Below are 12,347 nucleotides of genomic sequence, written 5' to 3' on the forward strand. Positions count from 1 at the left end.
CCCCTCCTCGTAATTATGAATTTATTATATTATCATCTTGGCCATCAGAAAGCTACTTTTTTCTTAGCAGATAAGTATAAGCTATTTTTATTTATTTTTAATGTACACAGGACGTCAGATCATTTCCATTTATCTTTGACCAGATTAAATTATTTCATATATTAATTATGATTGCATCAAATATGATGCATAGACTATTAAACCTTAGACCAAAATAAACGAAATTAAATTATTTATTTTATCCTATTAAAGAATATAAAATGGATAGAGCAGTTCATAGTAGGTAGCAATTTCTGTCATCAAAGGCTATCCGTCATCCAAAGCATCATCTGCACTCTTTTTGAGATCTTCGAATGATAAATATAGGAAAATTTTCATAGAGTTATTATGGTCCCTTTAAAACATTGAAAAGGTTTCTGTTCGTTGGGGCACCCGGCCAGGTTCTACGCTTGAAAGGTTCAAGCAGGAGCAGCTCCCATTTTTTGACTAGTACTAGTAGTAAGCTCTGAAATTCCAGTAAAAAACACTAAACCCGGCCAGGTCCTACGCTGGAAAGGTTCATTAGGCGCTTAGATGGGATTTGGTAGGTCTTGCAGCTTGAACTTCTGAGCTCTGACTGAGCCCCCATCATCTTCTACAAGCAACTCGGTGTATATTTGAGGAATTTCTTGGGAAGCTAGGAGTTCCGTCTATCCCCGACCAAAAAGAGAGAGTGAGACAAAGAAACAATTGCAGTGCATCTCTTCAGCCCGTCTTCAGAAATGGTGAAAAAGCCAGTAAGATACTGTGTGGTAATCTCTCTCTCTCTCTCTCTGTTTGTGTGTGTGTGTGTGTAGTGCATGGTTTGACTTCATTTCTAAATCCATGGAGTTATCAACTAGGTTGACGCGTTTACCGACTCGGCGTTCAAAGGAAACCCCGCCGCGGTTTGTCTGTTGGAAGAGGAGAGAGACGAGGAGTGGATGCAAGCTGTTGCAAGGGAATTTAACATCTCGCAGACATGTTTCTTGACTCGGATTACTGATACCAGGTCGGAAGGTAATGAGTTGAACTCGAGATTCCGTCTCAGATGGTTCACTCCTGTTGCAGAGGTTAGTTCGCTTCACGTTCTCCTCTCACTTTCATCTTTTACTTCTGTATATGTATTATTTTCGTTTGCATTAGTTTAGCTTCAAGAAATTTTCGCTTTTGGGTGTTTTAGATCTTTTCTTGTTTGAGTTGTTTCAGAAAATTTAGGTAGTTCACAACGTTATTGACCATGTAAATTAGCTGTTGTGTGCAAAAATTGGGAACAAATGACTGAACTTCTCTACCGGATATTACATATACGAGTATATGACTGCAACTCGGCCGGGCTCAACCTGAGCTTTTTTGCACGGGTTGAGCTTGGATTTTCTGGTTCTAGTCTAGGTCTGGCGTGGAAACTTGGGCTGCAGACCAACATGTATTGGGATTGGGTTCAGACTTCGAGCAACCCAAGCTTGGACTAACCCAACCCAGTAGTCAGCTCCCCAATGTTGGTCCCGCTATCCCGACCTAACCTCTGGCATTTTGCATAAAGTGGCTTCTCACACACTCTGAACCTGCATTCTCATGCTTGTCAGCCTGAGCAGTAACCCCTATATGAACCCCATGAATATGTATTTATTTATTTATTTTTGATGAGTAACCCCATGTATATGTATTGATGTTACTTTTGTTTGAAATTTTAGAATTAGGGGGTGGATTGGGTATGTGTGTATGTGTCCAAATTGAACCATATTGTACCAACCAGACCAGACTGCCATGAGAACCAAGGCACTATGATCTCGGGAAAGACTACATCTTGATGCAACACTTAGTGGACTTCATCTATGAAGCCATTCCCTTGTCTTGACTGAGCACCTGCTGCATGGAAATGGCTGCCAACAATTTCCTGGCTAAAGATGGATTGGCATAAACTGGACCATATATATGTATTATCTAATGGTATTTACATGGAAGATTCGTCTATTCTATTTCTAAATTTGACTTTATGGCCCAAAGTAAAGTTAAAAATGCAAAACATGAATAAGAAGACCTTGTAACTCGCCCAAAACCACCCAGGCCTGAGCCTCGTCTGAGTTGCAATAGGATTTAGCTCAGACTTTGACCCAGATTGGCCCTAAGTCTGTCCCGGCCTGCCCAAGCTGCACCCCTACCAGATATATTATTTATGTTGTCTTTAGATCCTCACTTTCTTTCCACTGCTAGAACAGTGGAATAAATCTATTGATTAGGATCATCTGTTATTTGGTGCTAACCTGTCTGTTGTTTGTATTGATCCTTCCTCTCCATGGAAGTGTCCCACAGTTTAAGGTTAATTGGCTTATCTACAGGCACCTTTAACTTCCTCTTCTAGCCAGGTCCTCTGATGTACATTCTTTATCTGTTCATTTGTATTTTTCATATCCATAGAAACGCTGAATCTCATGATTGATTTCTGTTTATAGGTCAACCTCTGTGGTCATGCAACTTTAGCAGCTGCACATGTTATCTTTACATCCGGTTTGGTAAAAACCAATTTAATTGAGTTCCTCACATTGTCTGGAATTCTGACTGCCAAAAAGGTTTATAAAGTTGGATTGGAATTCTCAAATGGTGAAGAACAAGAGCATTTCTCTATTGAATTGGATTTCCCTGCAGTTCCAATCATTGAATGTGATTCCAAAGAGATCCCATCAATTTCTCAAACTCTGAAAGGTGCTTCCATGATCAACGTAATGAAGACAGCTACCACTGGTGACCTCATTGTACTCTTTCCATCTGATATATCCCTTAATGGTTCATTGTACAGATATAGCATGTATACTTGCATGAGGGTTGGAGTACTGCCTTGCTTTGCAACATGCATTATGTGGTGCAGTACAGGGGGTTAGAAGCTCTGAATCGCATGGATCCCAGCTAGGAGGCATTCCATGTCAAAATTGACCAAACTTGTTTTTTTGTTGGTAACTATGAACTTTAGATAGTATAAAAGAATGGATTATATACAAAAACAGGCCAAGCACCTCTTTATTTGGGCTGGCATCTGCTACCTAATTCACCCCTGAAATTGACGAAACTTCACAACTTTATTAGTGTCTTGCTCCATTTTTCTTACCAAATGAATGCAAGAAAACAGATTTGTTGCTTGATCAATATCATCTGTTCTGACTTTTTAGGTCTGCAAGGTGTAACCTATTGAATAAATGTCAGATTTATACCCTGCATGAGTGCTCATATAGTCAGGAAAATATGTCCTTAGAATTTATGCCCTCTATACTCAGAAAGGGAATCTTTTTGGTTTTGATAGGTTGAGCTTCCGTCAGGAAAGACTGTTGCAGATTTACAACCACAGTTTGATGAGATACAAAAATGTGCTGGAAGAGGGGTCATTGTAACAGGACTAGCTCCACATGGATCTGGCTTTGATTTCTTCACTCGCTTCTTTTGTCCAAAATTGGGTGTAAATGAGGTAAAGTGTTGCCATTGAGGATAAAATCGTGTTATTTTATTTGTACAGGTGATTCTTTTTTTCCAAAGTTCCTATCATTGGTTGTGCATGAAGAAAATGTCAGAAAATATCACTGGTTTAGCCACAAATGGTATTTTATCAAACTTACTAATGTTGACTTTTTAGAATGCCCCATTTTTGTTCTCAATTCAACAAAGCCTTACCCTGTTTATTTGGGCTCAACTACATAAATCCTGTTGCACAATTGCACTCCCTCAAGAGTCATGTCCTCAGTCAAATTGTACTACTTTAGGTTGGTATTTTATGCTTTGACTTGTTAGATTACTTTTATTACATGATAATAGACTATTGGGGTTCTGGTCCTGAAGATATTTCTACATAGTCTGTTCTATATTACCTGGACACTGATGGATGCAGCCTTCTTGTCTGACACCTCAGGTTTTTAACGTAAATTCCATCCTGTTGTTGGTTGTCCATGTGTTTCCCTTGCAGTGTTTCTATGGTTTATATATTGTTCAGATGTAACCTATTGCCATATTTCTTTTTTATCACCTTGAGTCAAATCCTGTTCAATCATTTCCATTCTATTTAGAACTGAAATATAAACTATAAAGAGTTCAGAGAAAATTGGAAAGGGTTGCAATGGAGTTCTTTTTGGGGAGAAAGCAGGTTATCATTGGAAGGGTCAAAGTGCTAGATTAGAACCTTTCAATAGGATTCATAGCATACATCAGATTTCACAGTTAAATTTTTCACTTATGCAAGAAAACGTTGGATGGGGGTCTCTATTATCAATTCATGGGGGCTACAATGGTTTGGCTGTACAGCTCATTGAGTCCTAACAATCCTCAAGAATTGAAGTTAGAATGTGACACTTTTTCCCTGGGAGAACAGGCCATATTGTGTCCTAAGAGGACATATCCATGGTTGACTCAGAAAATATTAGCTTGATAGAAGTATAGAACCAAAATTACTATTGCCATATCAATATGTCAAGTTGCATGCTTGTATTCTACTTATATTTTCTTTCCTTATTGGTTTCCAAAATAGAAAGTTGAGTCCTATGTCTAATTGCTGTGGGCATTGTCTATCCTAAGTGGTTGATAACATCTCAATTTGACATTAGCTCGCACTCTGTTATTTATACATTAGTATATCATCCATGTATGTTGTATGTGGCATATAATCTTCCTCCAAGTTGCATGCTTGTATTCTACTTCTTTCTTTCCTTCTTGGATTCCAAAATATAAAGTTGAATCTTATGTCTAATTGCTGTCAACATTGTTCATCCTAAGTGGTTGACAAAATATCGGCTTGACATTCTGTTATTTATACATTATTATATCATCCATGCATACAATCTTCCTCCCTTCTCCCTTTATATGGATGAGTTTTAATTTCCCTATAGTGTTTAAATATCGTATCCTCTATTGATTCTTTCTCTGGAGGTTAGGAGAGATAAGGATTGATTTAGGAATGAAGTTGACTCTTCTTGATGAACAACTGGCCAAAATGGGATGTGTTGTAAAGAAATGGTAAGAAAATTTAAGGCTCTAACTTATATTTAGCCTGCATATCTTTAGGCTATTGTGACAGTGAAAGTAAACACTTGCATAAGAAGCTGGAACTGAGATTGCGTAGAACATTAGATAATTGATAAAAACAAATCCCTATTGCTGTACATTAAATAATCTTTTCCTACATGAGGTAATTATCCTAGACACAAGTGTCTTTCTTCTTAAGCAGGGTATAATTTTTTTTTTTTTGATCAATAAGCAGGGTATAGTTATCAATACTGGTTCTTGTTGAATAAAAAGGTCATTACCCAATGTTGGTCCCAGCTATCTGGAGTCTTGGGAGAGTAGACTAGATTCCATCCTAATCTTTTGGCATTTTCTTATGTAGTGGTCGCCCTCAGACTCAATCTGCATTCTCATGTTTGCCCACCCGAGATTTTACCTTTACACCAAGCAATGGCCCCTGGTTCTTGATAAGTGTGGTACTGTGGTAATCATATTGAGGCTTGGAAGGTAGAATTGGGTAGCACAGCCTGATCCACATTTTGGAATGCTTAGAGACCTCAACTCACCTGTTCTCACATATTGTATCATCAACACAACCAAGACCAGTAAAATTACCAAGAACAGCTTCTAAACAAAGGCACAAGAGGGTGGTCTGTTGAGACCTATCCCATTAAGGGTCAAATAGATTGTGATTCATAGAGGTAGTGGGATGGTAACATAGTTCCAATTGTGTTATGATCATAGTTTTTCTACTCTCAGTTAATTGGCAAATGGCAAAAGGTTATTACTTGGTTTCTCTTTTAGTCCAATATAAGTTTCTTTTGTGCTTGAGGAAAAATGGTACAACCCATATTGAAGCATGAAATATGCCAAGATTAAAAAGTTCTCTTTCTAGGTGCAATCTTAAATACGCAATACTCTTGATGAATCTCTCTTTTATTCATTTGGAATGCCATGTGTTTTTTCAGGATCCTGTTTGTGGAAGTGCACACTGTGCCTTGGCAATTTACTGGAGCCAAAAGTTGGGAAAATGTGACCTACTTGCATACCATGTCTCTCTCTCTCTCTCTCTCTCTCACACACACACACACACACAATTATAATCTTGTGTGTAGTTTGTGGCTTTCTCTGAGTTGCATTATTTATTTGAACCAGGCATCTCCAAGGGGTGGAGCACTAGACTTGCATTTAGATGAACAAACCCAGAGGGTACTGATACGAGGCAAAGCTGTTACTGTTATGGAAGGTTCTCTTTTAGCATAGTGTGGGAGAAGATATCATCTTGCTTGTAGTTATCCTAGAGCGTACTCATACGAGGCAAAGTTACTGTTGTGGAAAGCAAGGTTCAAAATATCGATACGCCCGATATGCCCATACCGGTGTATCAGGCGAATCGATACTCCTTTTGGTGGTTTTTTTTTTTTTCGCCAACTGGTTCAAGGGAGTTGGTTTAGGTCTTCGCCACACCCTGAACCAGTCAGACGACCAATACACCCACTATAGGAGAGTATCGGTGGGGTGCCGGAACGATACGTATCGTCCGGTACGTGTTGATACTTTGAACCTTGGTGGAAAGTTCTACTTACAGAGATTGGAAGAAGATTCCATAGAGGTCGTTACTTGGTGAAATGGTAAAATCTCAGCCTGACCAATGTGAGAACATGGGTTTGAGTAATAGCCTTTTAGGGAGAATTTCCTGTTGCTAGTAGGTTACCAACTAAAGCATAATGGATGTAGTCCCGTAGAATATTTCTGTTTACAGTAGTATATTTGACTTCTAAATGTGGTTTTCATACTTGTATTGTTAGTGATCTTCATTTTAAACATTGAATCACAGATTCCAAATTTAAGGGTTACATGCTTTCGTTCGTACATATGGGGCTGGTCAAATGAATACTATTCCTCTGTTCAGTGTCATATGTCGTGAGCCCTTAAATCATTTCTCACTATTTCAACCCCATTTCCTCTTTGGTCTGCCTCTATCTCTTTTCGAACCTTCAACTTATAACATATCACATCCTTTCACTTGTGTCACAGATGGTTTTATTAGCATGGGACCAAACAATCTTAGCTTACTTTTCCTCTCATTTTTTCAACTATTGGAGCACTCCCATGTTTGAACAAATTTGTTTTCTTATGCCATCTTTTCGAACATTTTCATTCATCCATCTTAAGATCTTAAGATTCAGACGTGTACAACTTTTTAATTGACGCCTATTTTTACCCCCCCCCCCAAAAAAAAAAAAAAAAAACTGGTGCCTTTCATTTTCTCCATGGGTTCAATTATGACACTATCAAATGGTATCATAAAAGTGATAATCAATCAGGTGGTTTTTATCAAATTCATGAAAGTTTGGATTGGTCAAAACCCTTCCGGTACCATGTCTTTTTGGCATCGTAGATTATTCTTTTCTAAAATAAAATGTTGAAATTAGGACTGCAAATTGGGTTGCCCGATTTAAAGAATTTCAAATACATTGGGTTCAAATTAGAGTTTGGGTCCATTGAAAAACTAACAAATTCCCAACCCAATTTGTACCCTATTTGATGGTGCAAATCTCCCATGGAAAGTCTTAAAATTAATGTAGATATTGTCAAAGTCTACTAGTTCTTTGGTGGGAATTGTAGTCCAAGACCATAATGATTTTGATTTTTATGGCTCGTGCCTAGGGGTGATGGTATTTGAAATTTTGATTTTGAATTTGAGATTCAACATAATTAAATTCAGATAATTCAAATATCATAATCGGTTAAATTCGGATATCCTATTTGTATCGTTTAAGTAATTGAATCGAATTTATATATGACTTGATATTCGATAAATATTTGAATTCGAGTGATTATTTAATTGTTATATATAATATATAAAATGTTTAAATAATTTATATATTTATATACTTTATTTAAATAAAATATTAATTTTATGTATTTGTTAATTACCTAAAATAGTTCATCAATCAAATTCTTATTGAATTGAATATTCAAATAATTAATCGAATTCAGATATTGACTTTTAATATCCATTGAATATTAGATCGAATTCGAATATCGAACTTTTTAATCAAATTCGAATTTGCCTTCCTTGAAGGTATTCGACTGGCTTGTAATATGAAGTTTATCGATGTTCTCGTTGAGGGTAATGCTCAACAGATTACTAACCTTCTGTTGTAGGATGGTCTTAACCCACTGTGGTGGCTTAGATCTCTTATTGCCAAAATATTCACTCACTCACCTTCCTTCCTACTCGATGAGTCATGTTAATAGATTAGCTAGTTGGGTTGTACATACAGTAGCATGTAAGGTTCAGTTTGGAAAGAGTACAAATATAAATATGTGAGGTTCAGGTTGTCGAATACTCCCTTAATTTTCCTAATTTAATGAATGCAAAATAAAATCCATACCATTGTTTACAATCCGTTGTTGATAGATCCTTCGACCATCATCTGGAGAGGACAGGTTCATATTACTCCGAACTTTATAATCTCCCGTTGGTTTGGGTGAAAGAGAGTTCACATCTATGCCCTACAATGCCCCACAGCACATCTCCTAGTGATGTCTCATCATCTCCCCTATTTGTTATTGGGAGATGTTCCCAATACAAGGTGGGGATGTGTTGTGGGGTGCAGATGTGAACTCTCTTTCACCCAAACCAATGGGAGAATATAAGGTTTGGAGTAATATGAACCCGTCCTCTCCAGATGATGGTGGGTATGTGCTATGGGGCATTGTGGGGCGCATATATGAACTCGGTGAAAGATCCTTGACCTAGATGGTTAAACCAACCACTTAAACAACCACTCGCTCAATCTAATCAATTATAGTTACATGGACCAAATTGGGCACTCATGACTGACTAGCCAATATATTTCCAAAGAACTGCTTCAACCTAAGATGGTGTTTTTGGAGCAGCGACACTAGCTCAACACCATGCAAGTGTTTAACAAATAAACGCCCAATTTAATTTTTGGTTGAGTCGTTCAACCCATGGTTTTCAAAATCGGACGGTCGGACCGGAAAAATCGGGAACCGGTGATCGGTTCCGTTTTCCCCCAAAACCAGATTTTCCTCAAAAAACCGGGTGATTAACCGTTTTAACGGTTTTGATCATTTTTTATATTTTTTTAATTTTTCTTAAATTTTTTTGTCAAAACGGGCCAACTGTTCGACCCAATAACCGGACCCCTGACTGGTCCGATCTCTGGGTCGATTTTAAAAACCGTGGTTCAACCAATTAACGTTTCTCTATCTATTTATGTGAGAACCACTTATCAGAAAAAAACGCTAAAAATGTCATTTTTCATTTTCAGGGGCAGTTTTTTACTGTTTGGTGCATGTGGCACCTAATGGTGTCTAGTGGGGCTGCATTTTGTACAAAACATTTATCAGATAAACACCATTATACCAAACACCTCCTCTTTCGATGTTGAGATCTTTCCGGGATCTCTGACCACCCAAACCTACTTGAGCATCCACCAGCATTTTGCCAATGCAATGTTTATTTGGACCCCTAGCTCAAACTCATCAAAATGGCTTAACAAAGTTCAAAGTATTGATAATTCTTATCAATACGATATGCCTTGTATTAGATGTATTGTATGGTGTTTTTGGGTGCATGATACACTTCTTTAAAAGTGTTTTCAAAAACTTCTTTTTTATTAAATAACATATATAAAATTATATTTAAAACTGAATTTGAAAAACAAAACTAAAAAAAAATAAAGGGTAAAATACAAAACCTCCCCTGAAGTTCCTAACAATCATGAAAATCTTTCCTATAGTTTCACTTGACAAAAACCTCCCTTCTACCACTGACCCACATGAAAAATCAATAAAATTATGAAACTACCCTAATTAATCGTTAGAGCATCATTAAAATATTTCAAAATACTAGAATTACCCTTGCTTGTCCAATAATGGAACTCAAAATATAAGCTTGTTTTCCCTCTTCACGTTCGCCTGATTTCTCCTACAGCAAGCAAGATTAGACTCCGGATCTCCTACCCACAAGAACTCTGCCCATGCCTACCCATAATACACTATCCCCCATGAATTGGGAACATCTCCCCCTGCATAATACTATGTAGAGGATGAGATGTTCTCCACGTGTGGCTACGATAAAACATGGGCAGAGTTATCATGGGTAGGAGATCCATACTCGCACAATTAATGTGTAGCTGCGAGATTTCCATAACAAGTGCTGCCTCCACACATATATCAGAGTTTCCTAGTCACAACTTCCTCTCTGGATTGGAGCCTAAAAACCACACCTGTATTTCCACTCTTGTGCTTCGCAATTGCATCTTCTTTCATCTGGTCGCCGTCGCCCTGAAATAGATAACTAACAGAAGCCCAACTGAACAAAGTTCTTTCACATTTTGCACACAGTTTTTTAGCAGGTAAAGCAAGGTCTTCAAATAGACAACCATTCCTTGCTTTCGAAATGCACTATCAGATCTCCAAAGGGGTTAAGTTTCACAGCAACTTGCCCCTTTTACTAAAAGCCTTCAAACGCCAAGAGAAAGTGGTGTCATATACAGTAAGGTTTTTAAAACTGAACTGGACATTGAACCGTTCAGGGGTCTGGTTCTTGAGTCAAATGGTTTGACTGTTCGAACTGAACGGACGGACTGTTTTGACAAAAAAGTAAAGATCAGTCAAAAATCGTTATCCAAGTTGACAATTCGAACAAATTGACCACCCGGATCAACAGTTTGCTGACCAAATTAATAGTTTTTGGCCAAAAGACAGTTCTAGGGTAAAATGGAACCAGTCAGGTGACCAGTTCTCGGTTTTTCAGTTCAACCATCTGGTCTGGTCTAGTTTTAAAAACATTGGTATACAGATACTTAAACAGAGAGGATCCTATAGGACAAACAGGGGCAATTCCTGTATTTTGAAATATTTTAATGACCCTCACATGACTAATCAGGGGCAATTTTGTAACTTTGTCAATTTTCCGTCTGGATTAATGACGGAAGAGAGGCTTTTGTTGAATTCTTTAAAAAATTAAGGGAGATTTTTGTTAAAGTAAAACTAAAGAAAAGTTTTATGAGGGGAGATTTTATATTTTACCAAAAAATAAAAGACATGTAATTTAAGTACCGATCCATATTGAAACTTTGAACCGTGGTTAAGTGATTAATTAATCTCATTCTTCTAAAATGTGAAAAGTGAGTGAAATTAATTAAGCATTACGTACAAAAAAATATCATTAACGATAAGATTTTAGAAAATAGAAAAAAAATCTCATTCAGAAATGTGAACCCTAAGAAAATTAGAAAAGCTTACCGTACAAGGTACGAATCATAAACTTTTCATTCAACTATATTTACTTCATCTTCTTCTCAGGCTTACTATATTCCAAAGATATGGCTTGGTAAGATAGACCGTGGGGGTATAGGCGTCAATCGAATTCCAATCTGACGTGATAAGAATTATGTTGACATTATCATCATGACCGGAAGAAGGGTAAGGAACCATTTATGGAAGAGTCATGTTAGTACTAGTTCTTACATTTTAATAAAAGTCTAAATTATCTAATTAAGTGTTGCATGTTAAATCAAGATTAATGATTTGCTCCATCTTGGAAATTTTAATTTTTGTTTTATTTACTAAGACATTCATCTATGATTCATTACAATGTTTTAGAACCACCGTTGATTCAGATGGTCAGATTGTTCGGCCTAGTAATCATTCATACAACTGGTTCCGTTTTATTCTAAATTCAATTATCGGTCAAAAACCATTGAATTGGTCAATAAATTGTTGACCCATGTGGTTGAATCGTCGACCGTTCGATCTGTTTAATGGTTTTTGACCATTTTTATTTAATTATTTTTTTATTTTTTTGTCATAACGTGTCATTCATTTGAACCGGACGATCGAACCATTGACCCAGAAACCAGTGGCCATAATGGCTTTGGGTCTATTTTTAAAACATTGATTCACTATCCCCTTGAATTTTGATAGAATTTCTATTTGTCAGTTGTCATTGTTCCAAATGCACAAATCAATAAAATTTTTCAAGGGAGAAGAATATGTAAAAATCCCTATTCAATTAGGTTAAATATCATCACATGATCTAGATGGTGTTTGGTTCCATTGTCATGGTATTAGAGTAAGGGTGCCAGCTCATTGTCAGTTTCTCACATAATTTTTTATTCTAAAATGTTATTTAGTAAATTGCTTATTAAATAAACATTTGTCTTAATTTGAATGAGTCATCCATTGGGGGAAGCTTCATTTTTTTTAATGTCATGTTCGCATATTATTGCTAACAATAATAAAAATGAAAAAAAAACACCAAAAAGGGCATTTCTCCAATCACATATTTTTTTGGATTTCCAAAA

General features: G+C 36.9%; 1 protein-coding gene across 2 annotated transcripts; it reads left to right on the forward strand.

The window, feature by feature from the left end:
- Positions 1–288: 288 nt before the first annotated feature.
- Positions 289–6,870, forward strand: LOC104612583 (uncharacterized). Of its 2 annotated transcripts, none has more exons than XM_010280050.3 (6): positions 289–776; positions 882–1,091; positions 2,472–2,771; positions 3,314–3,475; positions 5,967–6,050; positions 6,154–6,870. In XM_010280050.3, exons 1-6 carry the CDS (start codon positions 762–764, stop codon positions 6,259–6,261), a joined length of 879 nt encoding a protein of 292 aa, XP_010278352.1. In that variant the 5' UTR covers positions 289–761; the 3' UTR covers positions 6,262–6,870. The 2 variants fall into 2 exon arrangements, with proteins under 2 accessions (XP_010278352.1, XP_010278345.1); XM_010280043.3 differs by having other exon boundaries at positions 291–791.
- The last annotated feature ends 5,477 nt before the right edge of the window (positions 6,871–12,347 follow it).

Source organism: Nelumbo nucifera, chromosome 4 (genome assembly GCF_055504915.1).
Source record: "Nelumbo nucifera cultivar China Antique chromosome 4, China Antique-T2T, whole genome shotgun sequence".
In the NCBI taxonomy this organism is placed as follows: Eukaryota; Viridiplantae; Streptophyta; class Magnoliopsida; order Proteales; family Nelumbonaceae; genus Nelumbo; species Nelumbo nucifera.

Excerpts from the sequence above, each read along its gene's own strand:
- LOC104612583 (XM_010280043.3), top strand. The coding sequence starts at position 762 with ATGGTGAAAAAGCCAGTAAGATACTGTGTG. Across the intron at positions 1,092-2,471 it reads GGTTCACTCCTGTTGCAGAG|GTCAACCTCTGTGGTCATGC; the intron begins GTTAGTTCGCTT and ends TTCTGTTTATAG. Across the intron at positions 2,772-3,313 it reads CTACCACTGGTGACCTCATT|GTTGAGCTTCCGTCAGGAAA; the intron begins GTACTCTTTCCA and ends TGGTTTTGATAG.